General features: G+C 38.3%; 1 protein-coding gene across 1 annotated transcript; it reads right to left on the reverse strand.

Moving 5' to 3' along the window:
* Window positions 1-589: 589 nt before the first annotated feature.
* On the reverse strand, window positions 590-16,997 carry Rab32 (RAB32, member RAS oncogene family). The gene is made up of 3 exons (XM_005321448.5): window positions 16,563-16,997; window positions 5,557-5,834; window positions 590-1,078 (listed from the first exon to the last, which is right to left on the reverse strand). The coding sequence occupies exons 1-3, from the start codon at window positions 16,807-16,809 to the stop codon at window positions 929-931; spliced, it is 675 nt and encodes a 224-aa protein (XP_005321505.2). The 5' UTR covers window positions 16,810-16,997; the 3' UTR covers window positions 590-928.
* Window positions 16,998-22,965: the final 5,968 nt, after the last annotated feature.

Below are 22,965 nucleotides of genomic sequence, written 5' to 3' on the forward strand. Positions count from 1 at the left end.
GGGGTGCAGCCAGCATAAGCACACAAGGAGAGACGAGAGAAGAAATGGTCATTTACATTGTTTCTAAGTGACAGCAAACAAATCCGAAGGAGGCATCCAACATACAGGTGTTGCAGGAACACTTTCTGAGTAATTAGGAATGGCACCTTAAAGTGTTAAAGGGGGAGTGTGACCCATTCTACACCAGCCATGACTGCTATAATTACATAATTAAGGGTAACAATTTTACATAAAGTGCTGAAGTTCTGAATAGAAAATATAATTGCTAGCCAAGCATGGTGGAGCACGCCTGGAATCTCCCTGACTTTCTAGCAGAGGCAGGAAAATTGTAAGTTCAATGCCAACCTTAGCAACTTAGTGAGACTCTATCTCAAAATAAAATATAAAAGGGCTAAGCATGTGACTCAGTGGTTAAGTGTCCCTGGGTTCAATTCCAATTAGTTAAAATATAAGAAAATAAGAAGAAAAAAGAAATAAGAAAAAAAAGAAAGAGGAAATCAAGTTACTAAACATGAACTTCCAAGCATTTGTGTCTAACACCCTCAGTGTAGAGTGAGGATGGAATATGGGGACAAAGACATACTCAAAATGGAAGGAACACCACAGGGAAGCTTTATTACCACCCCGAGCGCTTACACTAAGAGCTACCACTTGGAATCATTTACAGAGCTGTTTAAAGGGATGTAAACATGATCCTGCAGATGATGGCAACAATAACAAAAGCCTAGGTGGGGGTCATCTATTTAGCTGCAGGGCCACTAGCAGGGATACTTCTCCAACTGTTCCACTTTCAAATGAGCAGCGGTGTCCTGTGGAGTTGCACTGTGATGTGCATCTGTGGGGAGATTAACAGTGCAGAGGGTTACTGATCACCATTCTTGGGCACATGCTTAGGACTGAGGCAGGCACATGAGCACCAGAAGCCACGTCAGCAACACTGGGATCTGCGTGCTTCTGTCATGCTCTTCGGATCCAGTTTAATTATGCCCTCATCATTTTCTTCACTAGAAAAGCTTTGGTGGTTTGTCAGAATATTCTCCACAAGGAACCGGGCGGCTTCATCTATGTTTATGTTATCCTGTAATACAAAAGCAAAGAATAGAATCAGTGGTCTGGTCCATTCTTAGAGTAAAGCATTGAGTACTAAGGACAACTAGGGAAATTTGCCAGAGGGGGCACTGTAAGTATACCAGCTACAATTTTCTTTAGTAATAAAGTGCACATTAAGAGTTCAATGCCACTGAGTCATGTGTCTATGAAAAGAACCCACTTCTTTTTAGCATGGACACACTATTTGATATTCCTGTTGTAACTTTTGTCATTGAGGCTCAATGTGCTATCTTGATGGCTGAAAATGTAAACATGATCCTACAGATGTTGGCAACAACAACCAAAGCCAACCTAGGGGTCATCTATTCAGCTGCAGGACGACCAGCAGGGATACCTCTCCACCTGTTCAACTTTCAAATGAGCAGCAGTGCCCTGTGGAGATGCACTGGGTTGACACATAGATGGAAGGCATTCAGATTAGAAAATCGGTGCTCTTGAATGCTGTGTTAGTCAGCTTTTTATTGCTGTGACTAACACCTGAAAAAAAATCAACTTAAAGGAAGATTTATTTTGGCTCATGATTTCAGAGGTTTCTGTCCACGGTCAGCTGATTTCCATGACTTGGACCTGAGGAAAGGCAGAACACTATATGGCAAGAAGGGTGTGGCAGAGGAGAGCTACTTACCTCATGGTAGCCAGGAAGCAGAAACGAGAAAGGAATATGATTCACCCTTCCAGGGGACAGCCCCAGTGACCTACTTTCTCCAATTATACCCCACTTCCTGGAGTTTCCACCACCTCCCGATAATCCATTCAAATTATGAATCAATCAATGGATTAATCCATTGATGTAGCTGAAGTTCCCATGATACAATCACCTACCTAAAGGCCCCACCTCTGAACACTGCTGCATTGGGGACCAAGCTTTCTATATGTGAGACTTTGGGGGACATTCTAGATCCAAGCCATAACAAAGTTGTAATTCAAATATTCAGTATACATTAAGAAGAAAACTGTGAAAGGGCTCAAATCACATAAAAAAATGTAGCACACTGCTCCTCCATCTGTGAGTACAGATTGCTACTTTTAGTTGTCATGCATAAATTAGACTGAAATGATGTTGTGAGTGTGATGTCCATTAAGGATATCCTAAGGAATTATTAGCTATCACAGCATTTGTGTGACTATTTTAGAAGTTATCAGAGAACACATAATAAGCAGCACATAGCAAATGCTGTTCTTGCTTTCTAAAATAAGTTCAGATTTTGCAAAATATCACAATAGTATGATTTACTGTATACTCTTCACTCATTCCTCAAAAGTTAACAGCTTAGATAAACCAGAGTACAACTTCTGAAATCAGGAAATGAGATAACAACCTTAATCTATCAACCTTACTTAAATTCCACCAACTGTCTCAAGGCCTGTTTCTGACGCAGCTCCACAAGCTATATTTTGTTGCCACGTGTCCCTAGGCTCCTTTCATCTGGAATAGTTCCTCAGTGCCCTCTTGGAGAACACTAGCCAGAGAATACCCCTCATTCTGGGCCTGCCTGATGTTTCCTTATCATTCAAGTTTTACTTTCTCAGCAGGACTAAGACAGGAGCCTGTGTCCTTCTCAGACTATTAGGAGACACACGAATTAATGTCATGCTGCCAGGCTTATCAACTAAGATGTTACCAGCTTTCCCCTTTGTCCTCAGTAAGTGCAATTCATAAGTACTCTGTTTCTCACCATGCTTTTCCTCACTGATGTTAGATCTATTATTTCCTCCTTAAAACAATTATTATTACTGCAGGGTTTAATGGGTTGACTTTTTAATTCCATCATTCCTTCTACATTTATTATTTGAGACTCCACTGTTAAGGTTCTGTTATTTATGCATATTATGGATTATTTGCTTCTATGGGTTAAGCCCATTACACTAGCAATTTTACTTTGTTGCTCTTATATGCAGGCTCCCATGTCTCTGTGACATGCCTCACATCTGGTGAATCCTTTTTTAGTTTCTGGAACCATAGAACATCTCAGGTACATCTTTACATGTCATTTCCCCCAGCCAAGGAGTCAATTATTTTTCCAGTCATCCTAACTCTTTTTATTTTAAAACTATTCAAAAAAAAAATTTCTGAGGACTAGGTAGGTTCATTCATATTACAGTGTCATTGCTTCCAACCCCTCTCAGCAGATAGAGCTAGTTAAACACACACACACACACACACACACACACACACACACACACACCTACACATCTTTACTTTTCTGTTAATCTCTGTTTATAAATATGTTGTATGTATGTATATGGAACTATACATATTTATATATGAAACATTTTTATATTGGAATCTCCAACTGAATTCAATACCATGAGATTCACTATTTGTGTCCCCTTTCTCAGACCAGGGAAACCTGGAAGAGTTGTGCTATTTGTTTAGGTTTCTTTCATAGCATCAATAGTTCTTTAAAACTTTGTTCCCAAGATAAGAATTAACTTTAGTAGAAATATAGATCTTCAGATGTCCAACTATTATCCAATCCACATCATATCCATCACATCAATAATTATAAAATTCTCTAGCTGCATTTGGTTATAATTCCCATACAAATTTCCATATTTTAGTAAAATCAATCTCAAAGTTTAAAGTCAGAAAATGGTGGTGTTTTTCCATAAAAGGGAAAGGATGAAATTCACAAATTCAAACTGTCTTTTGGCTGTATTCCTATTAGAATGCTGACCACTGGAATCCAAGCAAAAATCAGATGGCTGGCTCTAAAGTATAACTATTAATGACAGGCAATACTTGAAGCTTGACTCAAAATTTTTAACTTAAAATTCATGTTACTGTTTTACTTTCTGAAGATTCCTGGCTTATTACACAGGAAATTTTTAAAAGCCATTTTTAATATATTTGTAGGGAAGTGTAGAACATACCTGACCCTTTTAACTAATTTTCCCCTCACCTATCCATGTAATTTCATTTGTAAATAAAACAAAGCAGATTGCTTACACACTCTCAAATTATACATCACGTGATATCATCATTTATGACACTTACATGTAGTTTCGGGGAGAAAATATCCACCTATTAGCTGAAATATTAAGTCAAATAAAACTTAAAGTGGAATTTTATCTGCAATATAGAAAAACTATACAACCAAATGATATGCTTGCATAAACATTTTCATGTACTGTTATCCTTTTTTTTTTTCTTTTTAATGAAGCTAAAAAGTTAAGGCAATTCACTCAGCAGACAGAGCTGCAGCCCTGAAAAATTCCTTCTCTTTGGAATCCTTTCCTCTGGACAACTTCAGCCTTCCTGCCAGATGAGTGCTGATGCACCATCTCGGGACTTTATCTTTCTTGTGATGCAATTTTTCATTTGTGAAAAAAAGTCAGATGCATATTTATCTAAACAAGTCTGTGGCATAGGGATGCACACTCCTGCCTCCAGGAGACACTCTTTTTGTCCTGAGACTCCATCATCACTTAACATCCCAAGGTGACCCCTCAGTAGAGTCATTACTTGCTTTCATCATTATGATCACCACTGACATCAAATTATCTTTCATTTAAAGGAAAGTTTCTAGTAAAACCAAAAGTAAACTGGCGTTCAGTCTCCAGAAGAGAGAGGTGATTTGGAGGAACAATGATACACATGCACACACATGCTTATACATAAAAGAACTCTATGGAGCACATTCTAAAAGCTGGAACTCTATTATGAACATCATATTCAGGATTTGGTGCTTATCATCACAGGATTTTCACAAATATCATCATTATTCTATTTAACCCTCTTATAGAAACATCCGCTGCGCCCAACCTTCCCCATATTTTGTACTTTTCATTTTCACCTTCTCTTTTTTATATACCTAGATGGTTAAGCTTTTGAAAATTCACTTTACTAGGTTTTCCCCTTCAAACAAACATTTCATCCAGCTCTCAACAATGGAAGACAAAAATTCTACTATACTATTCATGAAGAAGCTTGTCACATACATTGACAGCTTCCTCTTGTTCCAATCTTTCCTACACAGTTAATCTAAAGCTTTTCAAACATCTTCTGAATAAATCTGTTTGCTGACCGTTCAATGTCTTTGTTTATCCTCTATATGACATACACCTTCACCAGAGGCATGTCTTCACATTCTTTAAGCCTTTTGTAAAAGTCAAAAATTCTTGTAACTGACAATATACCTTATCTCTCACTCCAGTAGCATAAGAAGTACCTCTGTTAAAAAAACCTCACAGAAAATGTCACTTGATTTGCTTGATTTACTCATTTTCATTTTAATGCAAATATTCGGTTGGCCTTTGACTCACTTCCCCATTATCCAGTTTTTAAGCATTCCTGATACAGAATGGGGAAAGCTATAATATACCCATGTGTTGCTTTTTCTGGCCTCCGAAAACCCTTCACAGAAATCCATCTAAATATTTAACAGTTACGGCTCAAACTGAGAAGGTAAGCAGAAGGGCAGATTCATCCAGGGCAGATCTCACCTTGGCAGAGGTTTCAAACCAGCCAGTGAAGCCATGGTCTTTGCAGAACTGGTCCATCTGGGGAGGACTCTGGGCAGTATCCCTCTTCTGGTCACACTTGTTAGCTAAGAGGACTGCAGGAATAGGGCTGCCACTGGGAAGATGAACTTTACTATCCAGATCATTTTTCCACTTTAAGACTGCCTCAAAAGTGGAGCCTCTGGATATATCAAAGACTACAAAAGCACCAACAGCTTCCTTGTAATACACTCGGGTCATGTTGCCAAATCGCTCCTGCCCTAGAAATAAATATAAAAATAGAGTAAACACTCTTAATTCTTAAGAGTCATATTTAGGTCTGACCCCATGCCCAAAGAATAATACTGTCAGCAAATACCTCCCATTCCAGAGCAACATAAACCAGTGAGATTAAGGTCATCCATACAGAACCAGGACCTGCAAAGCAGAAGAGGCTGACAATTTGCTTGAACACATCATTAACTAGTTTTGTGTTCTGTGTGTGTATAACACACATGTGATGAATTCAACATGATAGTACTGAAGGCTACAAAGTTGGTCATTTCTTCATTCTCTCCTTTTAGTCTAAGAGAGGATAAACAATTGAGGAAAACAGAAAGCTGGAAGCGGAGGCAGAGACAAGAATAGCAGAAAATTGAGTTTGCAGGAAGGAGATAAGGGAAGTGGTCAAATGCGGGTCAGAATGATTAGAACGAGACAGGAGATAAGTAGCTCATGCTCTCATCTTTCCTTCACATCTCGAGGCTAAACCCTCTTCTGAGTCAACAGGCAAAATTGAGCTCCTCTAAGATGCAGACACATGAGAACCTACAGTTTCAGAACAAGAAGTGGCAATTGGTTGTAATTATAACCAGGATAAATTGCAGAGTTCTTCAAATCTCATTGACATTTGAAAATATTTCAACTTATGGTAAGCACTCTGGATAAATTATGTTCCTTCCTATATTTTTGTTCATGCATCACACAGGATTATTACAAAGCATTGTCTCACAATCTGTGACCACACTAACCTTTCACATAGCAAGGCGCTTATCTTCAACTGACAGATAAAAAGACAGACAAAATTATAATACCAACTAATGCAGGTCTTCTGACTGCTCAAGCCTCTAGGTTAAGATTCTCAACTATCTTGTAGCTACTTTTGACTTGTTTCAGCTGTCAAATTACTGACTAGGCTGGGAGGGGGTTAACAGAAATCAATGTGAGTCTAAGATTTATAACTCCTGAATCTATGATAGGATATTTTCCTGTAAAAACACATGATGATAAACAAGCTTTATCTTTTATTGATGCAATTTTAATCTACACTTTATTCACACAAATGAAAAGCTACCTTAAATTACAAAATTCTTTCTCCTCCAAACACCACAGTGCATCATACAATGTTATATATTGCTTTATAGAATAGGGAAGAAGAATATGACAACTGTCAAGCTATCTGAATACATTTATAGTTCACTTGCTTTGTGGAAATTCCTCACATAGGTGTATCTAAAGTAGTATTACTATAGTCCAAAGGTCAGAATTTTATTCTGACAAACGGACACATATAAAACCCTTATATTATAATTCATAGTTTATTGGTAAGATGAATCACATCAGCCAGCTATAGAGTTCATTTAATCAAAAGGCTAATATTTATAAGGTTAACATTGCAGCATTTTCTGTAAACATACATATAATAATCATGCCAACCCAGGATATTTCAAATATTCAAAGTCAAAATCACTGTTCTTCAGAAAAACTACATATAGGTGCATTAAAATGGTTCAGACTTCAATTTCTACTGAAGATAAGTATCACCAGCCACTTCCATTTTTAGGCATTTTTAATTATTGAACATGAAAGGACAGGAAGAGTAACTGCAAAAAGAATCATGGCAAGAATCATGGCATCATTAAGATAGATTAATAAACATCAAAGGATTAAGATTTCAAGATATTTACATAATTATAAGAAGTTACTTCTTTGGACTATCCTTTTAATCTAACAAAGAGGATAGGGTGGCAAATGAGTAAAAGAAAAGTATAAACAGATGTTACAAAGAGCCACTAAGCTTTGGTGACTACTGCTTCTTTTAGTGAAGCACCTATAAATCTCAAGTAATTTCTTTTATTAATCACACTAAATGATGTTAAAATTTACTCATATAAACTTTCTGATAAATGTTAATCAATTTTCTTTAGATCCCAAGGTGAGGATTTAAATCTCCCTGACAGCCCTCATATCAGCTGCTTTGCCTTAACAACGACACTACGTCAAATTGAAAAAGTGTCAATTAAGCAAATGAAAAGAAAAGTAATAGATTACAAAAAAAATTTGAAAAAGATTTGTACTTGGAGTAAATACATTTAAAAACTCTCAAGAATTCCACAGAAGAAGGTGAAAACTCAATAAATAATCAAAAGAAGGGAACACCCACTTTACCAAAATGCAGGCAATTTCTGCCATGCTGAATGTCCTAGGTTGAGTCCTGGTGAAGTCTTGTGACAGGAGAGGCTGGGTAGTGGAGGAGGTCTATGTTTATGAAACACACTCATGAATTTTGCTGCATTGGGGTGCACATGTGCAAAGTTAAAGCTTGCTTAATCAGAACCTTGGGGAGCATCTTCATAATAGGTTTGTTGAATGAGTTCAGGTTAGTTCAGGAAGAAATCTAACCAATAACATCTTCTTTGAGCAGTACTGGAATGGTCATGACTAACAATAACAGGGAGGCACCCCAAATTATCTAGTCTGACCTCTCTTATTTTATAGATGAGAGAATAAATTCCCAGGAGAAGAAATTACCTGAATTTACTGGGTTGATTTGTCATCTACTATGCTGTCTAATCTGAGTCAGATGTTTGCTGCAGTACGCATTTCTGCATGTGGCCTGTGTGTCCACAGACCCTCTGCAGTGTGAGCATTTAGTGACTTGATTAAGGATGGCACAGTGCTACTACAGAAGTCATATCTCCTTCTGTATGTCATGCTGGGCTTCACTCACAGAAGCTAAGGAATGACCTTCTCTTGTCGAGTGCATTAGTCACTAATATTAGGGACATTATTGTCATCCATGTGCTGTTTGAGTACTGACAGCACATTCCTAGGGACTGTCATAATGTCTTGACCTGTGAACAGTGTGCTACTGCCTTCTTTGGAGGAAGGAATTGTAATTATAACTGGACATCTTAGCACAAAAAAAGAGGAGAAACACAGCACAGTGCTAGTCTACAGGCGCAAAAGATACTTAAATATTCACACAACCTATTCTACACGTGTTGGCAATAATTGAAATGTTTACCTTAATAATCAGAGATACCCAATAAGAATGGCACTAAGAAGAGCATAAGAGCCAGGCACAGGGGCACATGTCTGTAATCCCAGCAGCTCAGGAGGCTGAGGCAGGAAGACTGAGTTCAAAGTCAGCCTCAGCAAAAGTGAAGCACTAAGCAATTCAGTGAAACCTTGTCTCTAAATAAAACATATAAAACAGGGTTTGAAATGTGGCTCAGTGGTTGAGTGCCCCTGAGTTCAATCCCTGTTAACCCCCCACCAAAAAAGAACATCAGTGTAGGGATGTAGTTCAGTGGTAGAGTGCTCACCTAGCATGCACTAAACCTTGGATTGGATCTCCAGCACAGAAAACAAAACAAAACAATAACAATCTAAAAAAAAAAAAACATAAATAGAACATCATCAAAAGAAAGAAATCAAGACCCTGTCTCAAAATTAAAAAATAAAAATAACTGGGAACATAGCTTAGTGGTAAACCATCTTTAGGTTCAAAATACAGTAACAAACAAAAGAAGAACTTAAAGACAACAAAATGAGTGTTTCCAAGAATATGTATTCCCATTAAGTTAAAGATAATATACAAAACTATTTGCTTTATCTCCATCAAAGCTAATAAAAATCCTAAAAATGAAAGTATTTCCCTTCATATATGATAAGAAAAATATTAAATTCTTCTGTTATCAGAAAAACAAGTTAGAGATATTTTCTCTAGGGATTTTCATCACTGGTTTTGTTTAGATATTTAGTATCTGTCTCTAAATTTAATATTCATGCTCCCATATAATTAGGTAAATGTATGAAGTTGGAGAATATAATGCTAAGTAAAGTAAGCCAATCCCAAAAACCCAAAGGCCAAATGTTTTCTTTGATATGAAAATGCTGACTCATAATGGCGATGGGCAGGGGGCATGGGAGGAATACAGGAACTTTAGATAGGACAAAGGGGAGGGAGGAGAAAGGAGCGGGTAAAGGGGTAGGAATGATGGTGGAATGAGTTAGACATCAATACTCTAAGTACATGTATATAAAGACATGAATGGTGTGAAAATACTTTGTGTACAATCAATGATTTCAAAAATTGTGCTCCATATGTAAAGTATGAAATGAATTGCATTCTGCCATCATGTATAACAAATTAGAATAAATGAATAATTTAATTAAAAAGTTTCTATTAATGTTAGTTGAAATTCAAAATATAAATCCCATAACCCAAACCCAATCAAAATGCTAGGATGAGGGGATGGCTAGCTAGTTTTCCAACTACACTTACCTTTTCCCATCCACTGAGAATTACCAAGCTACACATTACTACTCAAAGTGTTTCACTGAAAATGTATAGTTCCTAGTTAATAAATGGAAAGTTATTTAAAGAAAATCCCTAAATCTCATTGTGCATTTCTGGAATAAAGTATTTACAATAAGCTACCTCTAGCCATTGGTTATAAATGAATAATTATCTATCCAAATTAAAATCACTTACTGATTGGTGTCCAAACTCCTAATAGCCTTTTCCTTATGAGACACATTTAGTTCACAGGAGCAAAATTATCCTGTCTCTGTCCTGAAAGTCCCTCTTGTATCCATATACCAGCCTTAACTAGAAACTCCTGATGACTATGCAGGATGAGGATGTGATGCCACTTCTGGGAGTTGCTATGAATCTGAGAAAGGTATTGATAGGTCATGGAGAGAATGTGAGGGAGTACTGGCAGCAGGGAGCTTGTCTGGTAAGTGCAGAACTGGAGCATCTCAAGAAGATGGGCAAGATGTAAGGGGGAAGCAAAACCAAAGGCAGAACAATGCTTCTTAATTGCAGTAACGATCAGACTTGCCCAGGGTGCTCAGCAGATTGCAGTTTTCTAGACTCCAGGAATTCTGATTTGATAGTCATGAAGGATTGCTAGTTGCCTATCCCAGCTTCCCTTCACAGAATATTATCTGGGGAGACCATGTCCATTTGATCAGACTACAGAGGCAAAGAACATAGTCTAAGGATAGCCCAATAGTGAAAAGCTTGCCTTTGTCCATGAAGACTTGGTGGTGCTGCTCCCAGTCCCGGAATTCCCAACCATAGACTTATGTATGAAAGAAGTAGCTCCTCTATCATGCACAGGCATGTTTATCAGATGAAGTCAAATCTGTTGACATGGTAGATGCTTAAAAATCTGCATCTTAAGCACCTCAAATGATTCTGATGTAAGAGGTACCATATAATTACACTAAGAACACTTAAACTCTTGGAATAATTTTAAGAAAGAACCAAAACCCACTGTAGAAGATGCTAAGAAAAAATGTATGGAGAGAAGTGAGTGTAAGTAATAGCAAAGAAGATAATTTAGATCAACTGTCAGAAAAATCAACAGAAGTTCTGAATGAAATCTTCGCAATCCAGTTATTTTTCTGTGGTTGTCTCAAAAGAGTGAAGACCTACGCTTAGCTAACTTGAGCATAAAATGCAAAAGGCATTTGAAAATGCAACTGAAAGGATGCTAAAGCACCTTTCCTTGGTCTTCTGTCTCATCCTCCAGAAATTTCCTTGCATTTATATGAATACATTTTTCTCACCATTCCAGAAAAGATCTGTACACCTGTAACAGAATGTGAAATTGCCTACTTAGCCTGCTCTCCATAACCTAAGTATTGATTAAGTGTGAAGTGTTCACTATTTTAAGATTATGCTATTCCTGAGCTATAAGTCTAAGGTCTTCAAATTTTCTTTCTTCACAAGAGCATTTTTGCTTTCTATCTACTTCAGTATGTGCCAACAATATGTAATAATTTTTAATTTTCTATATTTTATGATGCTTTGACATCTTAAGGCCTTACAGGCCTGGGGAGGTACTACCCCTACCAGAATTTACTCTTGTGTACAGATTGCAAACTACATGACTGCAAGCACAACTTTCATATGCAAACCAACCAATCCTAAATATATAAGTCCCCATCAGTCTTCACTTAGCAGGCTCCTGTAGACTAGAACATTATTTCCCTGGTCTATCAGAACATCTCAGAGACCACTGAAATTACTCAAATTATCCAATCACAAACTTGCTTAGCTTATAAACCCTTGCTCAGATTCCACATACTCTTTCTACCTGGGCAATGGTCCCTGGTACTTCTTCCTATGGCCCTGTATTGCATAGTATGACTCCTCATCTATGGAACTGTGTCAATAACACTTTCAATGTCATTTGGCTCCTGGTCTTTGGCCTCATCATACAGAAATAAAAATAAAATTCTGGGTACATTATAAAACAGAATGAGTATTATAGAAAATTCCATGTAAAAAGTTTATCCTGAAATACATTTTAAAATAATACTCCAGCCCTAGAATAATAATACATGGCTTACAGGTTAGAAAACATCTATAATTACTGCCTTGCTTTTCCATAGTGTGTGCTACAACCATATACCAATAATACAACTTTGTTACATGGCAGAAGAGTGTATACTTTAGAAATAGCATTTCACAATATACAGAAAATGATGTAGCCAATCAAAAACTATCTACTTAAGAATTTCTGAGTCTCATAAGTAGAGAAGTATAATAACTATAAATTCCACATTAAAAACAGGAGGAGATACTGATTATTGCAATGAGTTATATGCTCCCATTTAGTGGTAATCAGACTGTTGAAAAACTATAAAAGAATTTTACTATTGATCTTACTAGTGAACCCAAACCTCCTATACTATCAAGTATTGTATTCCTATCTCAGAATCATGAAGTCTGTCTCTAAAGCATTTTTACCTGTCTTCTTGATCAAGTTGGTATACTTCTCTGTTTATACTCTGGGGCATCCAGAGCCTATAATGCAGTTCAGAAGAGAAACATTTCAGGCAAATATCTGGGAATAAAGGAAGTTTTAGAACTTCCTATCAGCATTCCACTGTCTCTATTAACCTGAGTATCTTTCAGCATAAAGGGCTGATTGAGGCTACTGAGAATGGCAACATATTCAGAAGGGAAAGGCCACAAGCATATCATTACCAGGAGAATTTCCATGAACAGTTATACAACTATGCTGTTATACTAATCAACTATCTGTCTGGTCAATTGTGAATGACAACCCAGACTATGGACACAAAGGTGTCTCAGAACTTAGGAACTGAGAAAGATTTCAACATGTCAAGTGGAACAGCAGGTTTTTTTTTTTTTTGTAATTAAGCACAATAATTGAGCCTCAATAAGGCTCGGATGGCAAGATTGTACAAGATTATGATCACTCATATGTAATTTAGCTTGAAAAGAGCCTTTTAGATGAGTGTATGTAATCAGGCACCAATAAGCACCAGGAAAATTACTGTAGTATCTGTGTGAGACAGAGATTAGAAATAACTACCTAGACTAATTCTCCCAAACACTGACTCTTCATATTTAGAAAATTACTGAATGTTAATATCCAAGACTGATAGCTGAAAGGTCAGGAAAGCATCCAAGGTAGTATTTCAGATTCTTTCTCATGAAGGTTTAATGGAGAGTTATGAAAAAGGGTAAGAAATTACTAGGTATTATAATTGGCAAAGTAAAGATGGATGAAGGCAATCAGGATCAACATTATGCTTTAGGATTGGAACTGAAATAAGGGAAAATGAATTTAAATATAGCTTTATAGTGTTATATAATTTATAATGTCTTCTAAGCATGCATTTTATGTTTGGGTAACAATTATTACATGAACTTCAGAGTAGACTATTCCCAATTTGTCCTTGGTCCAAAGAAAGGTTGCAAATCACTTCAATCAATACATCAAATTTAAAGTATAAATGGGCAAACCTATTTTAGGATTTCAATCTGCCTGGAAAATTCCATAGTTGCTAGTAGCAAGTCTTACAAATCATGGTTACCCAAATATTATTTATTTACACTAAGCATTGAAAGGAGTATCAAGGATATCTCTTACTACAACTGAATTTAGTGTGCATTTATTCAGCTCTTTTTAAAATATAATTAAAAACTTTAATATTAGTATATTTGCTCTGTATTAGCAACAATCTTAAAGTAGGTATGAACTTAAGAGACAGCAATTCGTCTTATACAAAAATAGTATTAAACTACATCTTTATTTTAAAACAAGGCTTTAAAATGCCATGAAAAAAATATTCATTAAGTTTTACAATTGAAATGTTTATGGTTCTTAATTTGAAAAGTTTAACTAAATCTGATTGGCTACATTTATAGAAACCATTCAACAATTCTTGCTTATTATATTTGCCAAAGCTTTCCAGGACACATACTATTGGCATAACTACTTTATGCCCATACCCAATTTGAAAGCCTCCAAAATAATAATAATAATAAAAAGAAACTAGCAATAACACCAAACCTTAGGTTAGTCATATCAAGTAGCTGACTCCACCTCTTGTTTTGCAATCAAGGAATATTCCTATTCTTTGAGAATCCAATATGACCCAACTTTGTATTAACGCATAAGGCAAGTGTGTTTAGCCTTGGGGGAAATTTTTGGAGTGGCCTTCATTACATCATTTCTACTAAATTCAAATGGTACAAGCTAAGGTTCTAGTTACTCAAATATTCAAACCAAACACAATTAATGATATAGCTCCCCAAACTTTAGCCCAAATCTGTTATTTTTTGTCTCTCAAAAGCCTTATATTAGGATTTCCTCTCTGAATATTTTACTTGGAAGAAGAACCTAATAATTTCTAATTACCTTATAATTTCACCTCTAATTTTATTAATTGCTGACGGGTACTTGCTAAATGGTACAACAGTTCCTGTTGAAACAACAGTAGCTTTACAACCAGAAATCCCTTTTAGAGATCTTAAAATGCTGCTTTTCCTCCCTGGCAAAGTTTGAGCTTTGGATTTAAGCAAATTGCAAAGATATCCCATTATGGCAGGTGTGATAAAAAATAGACGGGTCTCCTTCCTGGCTATTTTGGTCTGTTCAAGGACAAAAAGGGAAGAGGTGATACCCAAAAAGAAAAACTCTTGTTTTCTTAAGTCAACAATAGAAGCATTTTTACCTTGAAGCTTAAAAGCACGTGTCATAAAAAAATATATTGTTATTCATACTCTTGGCTTGCAGTAGGCCTCAAATATAATTTAGTATCTAAATGCTGTATTAATTTACATAAAGAATGAGACAAGTCAACTGCCCTTCTAGACAGAGGATTAAAATCATGTTTGTGGAAAAGCTACACTGAGGATTGCTGGATGATGACTGTCACATGGTAGGCAACCTTTAAAATCCATGGCTTTGTCAAGAAGCAGTATAATGTTCATTTATGCTCTGGGCAACAGCAGGAAGTGTTTCGAAAGAACCTCTGGCTTCAAAAGATGACTTTTCAAACGTTCTTTTAGTTTCTGGTAGAAAAAGAAGAAACAGTGCCCAAAGCGCTCTTTCCCTGAGGATTTGATATGTGTTCTCTTATCTGAGATATAGAAATCTGCTCTTTAAGTAAATGAGTATAAAGTTAATAATTCTTCAGTACTTCCTTATATGTAACGGGCTATAAAAGAGCACTTGGCAGACAGTAGCTTTGTGTTCCTCCCACTGTGCCCCCAGTTCATGTCCTTGATGGACTTTAGGGAAAGGGTCTGTAGGAAGGATGCTAAGGTGCCCTCTAACCCTAACCATGCTCCCATTCAATCAAATGCTCCATGGTTGACTGAACCTCTGCAATGAATGAACAAGATATACTTTGGTACCATTTTAGTAATTAAAATTTCCAGTAGTTTCCCTCTGTTTTAGATACCCACATTTCACCCACCACACTAGCCAAAGTACAGTTGTTCATAAATGAGTAAGAAGAATGTGTACTTCCTCAAAGAGAATAAATCTTATATTATTCTCTTTGCCAGGGAAACAGTATGGTATTTATGGAATGGGGAGGAGAAGGCCAGGGGCAGAAGCAGGTGTTGGTTCAGGGAGGGGAATGGGAGGACAAAGTTTCAGGGAATCTTTCCCAGGTCTTCACCTGGGTGACCCAGCCTAGAGCAAGCTATTTGAGGAATGGAGTTTCCCTCACAAAGGCTGGGCTCAGATCCAAGCTTTTCTTGTCCATGGCTTGTTATTAGTCGGTTAAAACTTCTGGAATAGTCTTCCTGACTTCCTAATCTTGTGAGGAGAGAGAAAACCCTCCCCAAACTAGGACAGATCCAAGATGGGTGATGAATAACGGGCTGAAAGGAGCCAGGCTTTTAGTTGGGATTGTGCCCCTAACTGGCACATCTTTCAGTCACTCTGAACTTCAGTGACAGTTGAAGGAGGGGAGCTGGTGGCCCCTCCAAACAGCCTTTCTAAGAACCCCGTCTCCCCTCCACGGGAACCCTCACTCCAACTTTTCCCGACATATCATGATCTTGTCATTCTTCAGAGTTAAAACTTCTGGAACAGGTCTTGTGGCTGGTCAGGCCAGAGAGCCCTGGGGAGCGGGTAGGGCCTCTTTTCGGACTCTTGGCAGTCCAGGGAGCTTCCCACCGACCTAGCAGGGCATCCACGCTGGGCGGTCGCTTATGCACTGCGCTGTCCTGCCTGGAAAGGCCTGCACTGCTGCCCACTCTGCTCCCCTCGAGAGTCCCCCGACCCCACCCCACGGCATCTTCCCACTTCACTTGAACTCTTTCTTCTAAAAGTACACGGGCAGAGAGTTCAGGGCGGAGGGAGGGAGGGAAAGCCAGGGGCCAGGGGCGGAGTCGCGGGGTGCCCCGCGGGGACTCGGGAAGCGGGCGCCGCGCTTACCCGCGATGTCCCACAGCTGCAGGCGCACCAGTGTCCTGCTGTCCCAGTTGAGGACTTTGAGGGCGAAGTCCACGCCGATGGTGGCCCGGTAGTGCTGGGAGAAGAGCTGGTGGACATAACGCTTGATGATGCTGGTCTTGCCCACGCCGAGCTCGCCGATGACCAGCACCTTGAAGAGGTGCTCGCGGGTCTCCGGCGCCGCGGCCGCTGCGGCCGCCCCGGAATCCCCTGCTCCCCCGCCCGCCATGGGCGCCGCGGCTCGGGCTGCTCTGGGCTCCACGCGGCTTTCCCGCCGCGCCCTCGGGGCCGCCCGGACGCGGCCACGGAAACTCCCCCGAGGCCGGCCGCCGGCCCGCCCTCCGCGCTCCGCCTCCAAGTCCGGCCGGTCACAGGACCCGGAACCCGCCGCACTCGCGACCGGGCGGGTCGGGGGCGGGCCGGGGGCCGGCCCGGGGAGGACACGCGAGAGGCCGCTCCCGTCGCGCCCGCGCCCCCGCCGACCAGGCCCGTCCGCCGCCGCAGACTCCCTCCCCCAGTGCCCGCCGCCCCGCCGCTCGCTGGGAGGCCGGGCTGCCCCCTGGTGGGCCCCGCGGGCGCGGACCCAGAGCCCTCAGAGCGCGGTCCACTGAAGGCCGGAGCGGGCGCAGCGGCCGAGGCAGCGCGTGCGGAGCGCGGCGGGTGCGCGGCTGCTGGGCCCGGCCTCGAGTTAAGCCCCTGAGACGGCCCGGAGGGGGGCAGCGCCTGGCGCCTTGGGCCTCCAGCAGCCCACGTTAGGAGGGTGGAGAATGTAGGATAAAGGCTGGGTCGTAGGTAGTTCTGGTTTTCATGTTGTGAGGACCTTCCCTGCCGCTTTGCACGAGGGCTGTTCGCACAAGGGCTGTACCAATTTACATTCCCTTGTCCAGACCTCTGCCAACCCTAGTTATCTCTTGTCTTTTTTTATAATAACCCTCTTCATAGGTGTGAGGGCATATCTCATTGTGGTTTTGATATCCGTTTCCCTGACGATTGGGGACATTGAGCACCTTTCTGTTGGCCATTTGTGTGTCCTCTTTAGAGAAATGTCCATTGAGATCCTTTGTCCCTTTGTTAATTGGGTTTTTGAGTTGCATGATATTAACCCCTCATCAGATATATGGTTCACCAGTATTTACTTCCAATCCTAGACTGCTTTTTCTTTTTATTGATTGTGTCCTTTGCTGTTCAGAGGCTTTTTGGTTTGTTGAAATTCCCTTTGTTTTTGCTTTTGTTGCTTGAGCTTTTGCTGTGATTTCCAAAATATTATTGCTAATGCCAGTGTCAAGGCCCAGCAATCCCTCTTCATGTGTATACACAAGGAAATGAAATCAGGATCTCAAGGAGATAAGTTCATTGCAGTTTTATTCACAATAGCTAAGATATGGAAACAAGTGTCCATGAGCAGATGATTATATAAAGAAATTACACACACATACACACACACACAATGGAATATTTTCAAACTTAAAATAGAAGATCCTGTCATTTGCAACAAGAGGAAGAAACTGGAGGACATTAGGTTAAGTGAAATAAGCCTGACACAGAATAAAAAATGTCACACAATCTTAGTTACATGTAGGATCCTTTAAAGAGTCAAATATATAGAAACAAAAATTAGAATAATGGTTACTGAAATCAGGAAAGAAATGGAAGATATAAGTCAAAACGGAAAAAAAATGCAGTTGTGGGGGATAAGTCTAGAATCTAATAACACTGTGTGATAGCTATAGTTACTAATATTGTATCACATACTAAAAATTTCATAAAAGAGTAGATTTAGATGCTCTTCCCATAAAAATCATATCAAATGCTCATGTTGTATACCTTAAATATATGCAAAAATATAATAAACGTCATCTACTAAAAAACTGATAAGAATTTGAATGAAAGTGAGTCTGAGAAAGAAGACATGTATCTTTAAATGAGGCAACTTATATAAAGTCCCTAAAAAGAAATAAGTATTTTCAAGAATTTAGCTGGTAATGTTTACAATAGATAAAACAGCACTAAGAAAAATTCCAGATAATGGATTGAAAGTTGCTGGACTTTATTTTAAAGATTTCTATATTTATGAAATTGAGGGATGCCCCCCCCCCCATTGCCCTAATATTTAGGAACACCTGCAGTTGGTATCCTCTGGTATCTTCCTGAAATCAACCAAAGCAGCTGTTTACCCTGCTGTCTTCACTGTAATCAACAGCCACTGAAAAATGTTTTTCAGAGGTGGAGACATTTTCAAATTTAGAAGCCAAGACAGGAGTAAGACCTGTACAAGAAGAGCTATTAAAAAGTCATAGATATATCCCTAAGGAAGTTTTCAGGTCAACCTGCACATGACCTTTATGTTCATCCAATCAGAGAGCCCTTCTAAACATCTCCAGCCTAGGAAGAAAAGAAAGCCTTTGATTCTTGCCATAAGGGCACTATTTTGTTCAATATATTGATCCCTTCTCTAACTTTCTGGATTTCCATTGGATTAGAAGTAGAATTGTGGTGCTAAAAATTATATTCTGAGTTAAAATTAGAAATAGTCACTGATTAAAACAGATAGTGAGGGTTTGGATCAATGGTTTTCAAAGGCAAGATCATGGTATAGGTTAGTGATTCTTAAACTTATGAAAGGTCTCTTAAAAGAGATTTCTAAGACAGAGGAATCTGATTTAGATCTAGGGTGCAAATAATTTGTATTTCTAACAGGTTCCCAGAGCTGAGCATCCAGGAGTACAATGGTTTAGACCCAAAACCGCTTCTCAAAATTTAAAGATCTTATATATATACCACATTTCTTCATCCTTTCATCCTTCCATAGACACTGTGGAAAGTTGTTTCCACATCTTAGCTGTTATGGAGAGGGCGGCAATAAACACTGAGGTGTTAATATCTCTTCAAGATCCTGCTAAATACCTGGAAGTGGGATTGCTAGGTCCCACAATAGTTCTATTTCTCGTTTTTTGAAGAAACTTCACATTGTGTTCCACAGTGGCCATCCACTATTCATCCCCAGAGGTTCACAGTTTCTAAGGTTAATGTGATTGGTGAACCACAAACCAGATAGCAAGGGTTCAGGTAAGAATTTGATAGTTCCCATGCTTGCTATGTGTCTGACTCACCTGAGGAGCTAGCTATCAAATTAACCCAGACCCTCCATTTAAAACTTTCAGAAGGAAACTTAGGAATCTGTATTAAAAAACAAACCTTGATAACATGATGCACATACTTGACTTAAAAAACCAGACTTACATAATAGTAAGTAATATAAGAAGTGTTGAGCAGTCTCTGCTCATACAGCCCCAAAGTGGAGAAGCTTGAGAAGTTGGAGGGAGAATGGACAAGTCTTAGAATCCTGGGCTATTTTAATGAGAAATATTTTTTTCATACACAAAAATGAGAAAATGATATAAGCCATCTGAGACTTCTGGCCAAATAAATGATTTCTTTCATTTTATTTTTTAAAGTATTTTCAATTATACATGGACACATATCTTTATTTTGTTTATTCATTTTTATGTGGTGCTGAGGATCAAACCCAGTGCCTCATGCATGCTAGGCAAGCATTCTACCACTGAGCCACAATCCCAGTCCTCCTTGCATTTTAAATAAATATTTCCAGTTACTATATATAAGAATGGCCCACTTAGTCAAAGTGAGATCCTACACATTCATTATGCCTTCTTCATTTGCCATCTGGAATATGTTCCAAACCATGACCTCATTCCAGGCCCTCCCAAGTACACTCTCCTCATCCCTTATGTGCTATACCAAATGATTATCTGGTCTTCTCATCCTTAACTTTCTCACTTTCTTGGCAGATTTATATATTTATTTATATATTCAAAAGCTTACAGTTGTTCCAGGCAATGTTCAAAACAATCCAGGAACAAAGATGGTTTAACAAACACAGTGCTTGATGTTAAGAACTTTGGATTGTGTTGGGTGCAGGGCAAATAATTACAAAGAAAAAAAAAAGACAGAGAGAGAGAGAGAGAGAGAGAGAGAGAGAGAGAGAGAGAGAGAGAGAGAGAGAATTTCAGTTAATTATAAATTTTACCAAAAAAATCAGTGTCCTTTAGTGATCATGAAGAAGAAGTGCTACACTAGCTATCAGGTTACTCTTTAAAGAAATTTTGAAGAAAGATATCAAATTTCATTTGATGTTCACACGTATAACCAATCAATCCAGGATATTCATTGAGAAGGCTGCCCTTTTCCTATTTCTCTGCAGTGCCACCTTCATCTTAAATTAAGCACTTTTTTTAAGAATGGACTCTTGTCTCTCTTCTTTTCTGTTAGTCTGTGTGTCTGTATTACATCAGTTCTTAATTAGCTTTAATATGTCTTTAAATCAAATTATCTCATTCTGTTTTTTTTTATATTTAATTCTGAGAAAATTCTGTAACTCTTCAAGTTTGCTTTAAACGGGCTGGTTCTTTTACATTTCTATAAAATGTCAATTTTCACGAACACATGACTGGAAATAATGTGGAATTGCCTTGAACCCATAGATCAGAATTGAAACCTTCAAAAATATTTATATTGTATAATTATCATTTATGTAGTCTTAATATCTGAATAAGAGATCTGTTTTTAGGGTTATCTAGAGGAAAAAAAAACCAATAGTGTACACACATACACACACATAGATTAGATTTTTGTGTGTATAATTATAATTACAAAAGGGGATTTATTAGCCTGGCTTACATTATCCGAGGCTAGATAGTCCCACAATGGCTGTCAACTGGAGAGAGAGAAAACTAGTAACTTCTTGGTCAAACAAGATGGAGACCTCAGAACATGAGGGACCAATGATACAGCCCCAGTCTGAGGAGGAAGGCCTGCAAGCTCTCTAGAGACACCGGTAAGAGTTCATGTTGAAAGAGAAATAGCTGGAGTCTACTGTCCATGGGAGATGTCTAAAGCAATAGACTAGGTAATACTGCTCAAGAATCAAGGTCACACAGCACTGGTGGGCATCCTCCTCCTCCTGTTTTGTTCCCTTGGGCCTCCAGCCTGTTGCACTGTACTACTCATATTTAGGGAAGGTCTCCCACTCGGTTTGCTCAGCCACATGCCCATCATCTCTGGAAATGCACTCACAAACACTTTCAGACATGTTTTACTAATTTCCTAGGTTTCTCTCAATCAAACCAAGTTGACAAACAAGATTAACCATAAAAAGATCTGAAGATCTTATACTTAGTATATGATATTGAAATCAAGTTGATCTGTGTATGATGTATTAGAGTTCAATGATCATATAAAACTATCATGTATAAATATATACAAACCTATTGCTTTTCTAACTTTCCAATCCCTATTTGTTTTATTTCTTTTTAATATCTTATTTCACTGTATTTTGATTAAAAGTGGAAATAGTACAGAATTCACTTTTAGATGTAAAATTATCAACATATGGTCATTAATTTATTTTAACTAACTTATCACTTTAGGGTAGTATTAGATTTACAAAAATGTTGCAGAGATAATACACAAAGTACATAGGTATACATACCTAGTCACTTTGTTGTTAATATCTTACATTAGTATGGCACACTGTTCACAATTAATAAACCAACATTAATACAGTTGTCTTCGAAGTCCATGTCTGATTCAGATTTCCTTTGTTTTGACCTAATGTCCTTTTTCTATTCCAACATCCCATTCAGGATACCATGGTAAATATAACCAAACATGTTAGGCTTCTTTTGGCCTTAACAATTCTCAGACTTTGCCTGTTTCTGATGACCTTAATGGTTGTGAGAAGTACTGGCTAGGTATTGCATATAATGTGCCTCAGTTGGGATTGTCTGATTTTTGTCTTAACAATTAAGTTAGAGATATGAGGTTTAAGGAGGAAGATTGCATAAGTAAAGCACAATGCTTATAAATCATATCAGGCATATACATGCTCTCAGTATGACTGTTGATAGTATTCTTGATCACTTGGAAGAAGTAATGTTTTTCATATGTTTCCTGTGCAAGCTTTCTTGTCTCCCCACCCCCATTTATAATTTTCTTTTTGAAATAAAGTCACTGTGCACATTCAATATGTATGGGTTGAAGTAATGTTCCACCTTCCTGAGTGAGAATCTATGCATAATTTATTCTGCATTTTTATTTATCTCTTCTCCTCCATTAATTTATGTTTTCAATTAATTCTATTCATATGGAGTCATTGATATTACATTAATTCTTTGACTTATAATGTTACATTACTTGTAAGTTTAACTCATTCTTTCAACTTTGGCCATTGAAATCTCTTTCAGTTGGCTTCTGTATCTCTTTGATATATCCCCATCATTATGTTTTTATCTTTTTAAGTCTAGAATGAGGTCATGGTTTGGAACATATTCCAGATGGCAAATGAAGAAGGCATAATAAATGTGTA

Source organism: Ictidomys tridecemlineatus, chromosome 8 (genome assembly GCF_052094955.1).
Source record: "Ictidomys tridecemlineatus isolate mIctTri1 chromosome 8, mIctTri1.hap1, whole genome shotgun sequence".
In the NCBI taxonomy this organism is placed as follows: Eukaryota; Metazoa; Chordata; class Mammalia; order Rodentia; family Sciuridae; genus Ictidomys; species Ictidomys tridecemlineatus.

Bases quoted from the DNA above. Each gene is read 5' to 3' on its own strand.
- Rab32 (XM_005321448.5), bottom strand. From the start codon at position 16,809: ATGGCGGGCGGGGGAGCAGGGGATTCCGGGGCGGCCGCAGCGGCCGCG. The intron at 5,835-16,562 runs GTAAGCGCGGCG...ATTTATTTCTAG, and splicing joins GCAGCTGTGGGACATCGCGG to GGCAGGAGCGATTTGGCAAC. The intron at 1,079-5,556 runs GTGAGATCTGCC...TTTGTATTACAG, and splicing joins GGTTTGAAACCTCTGCCAAG to GATAACATAAACATAGATGA.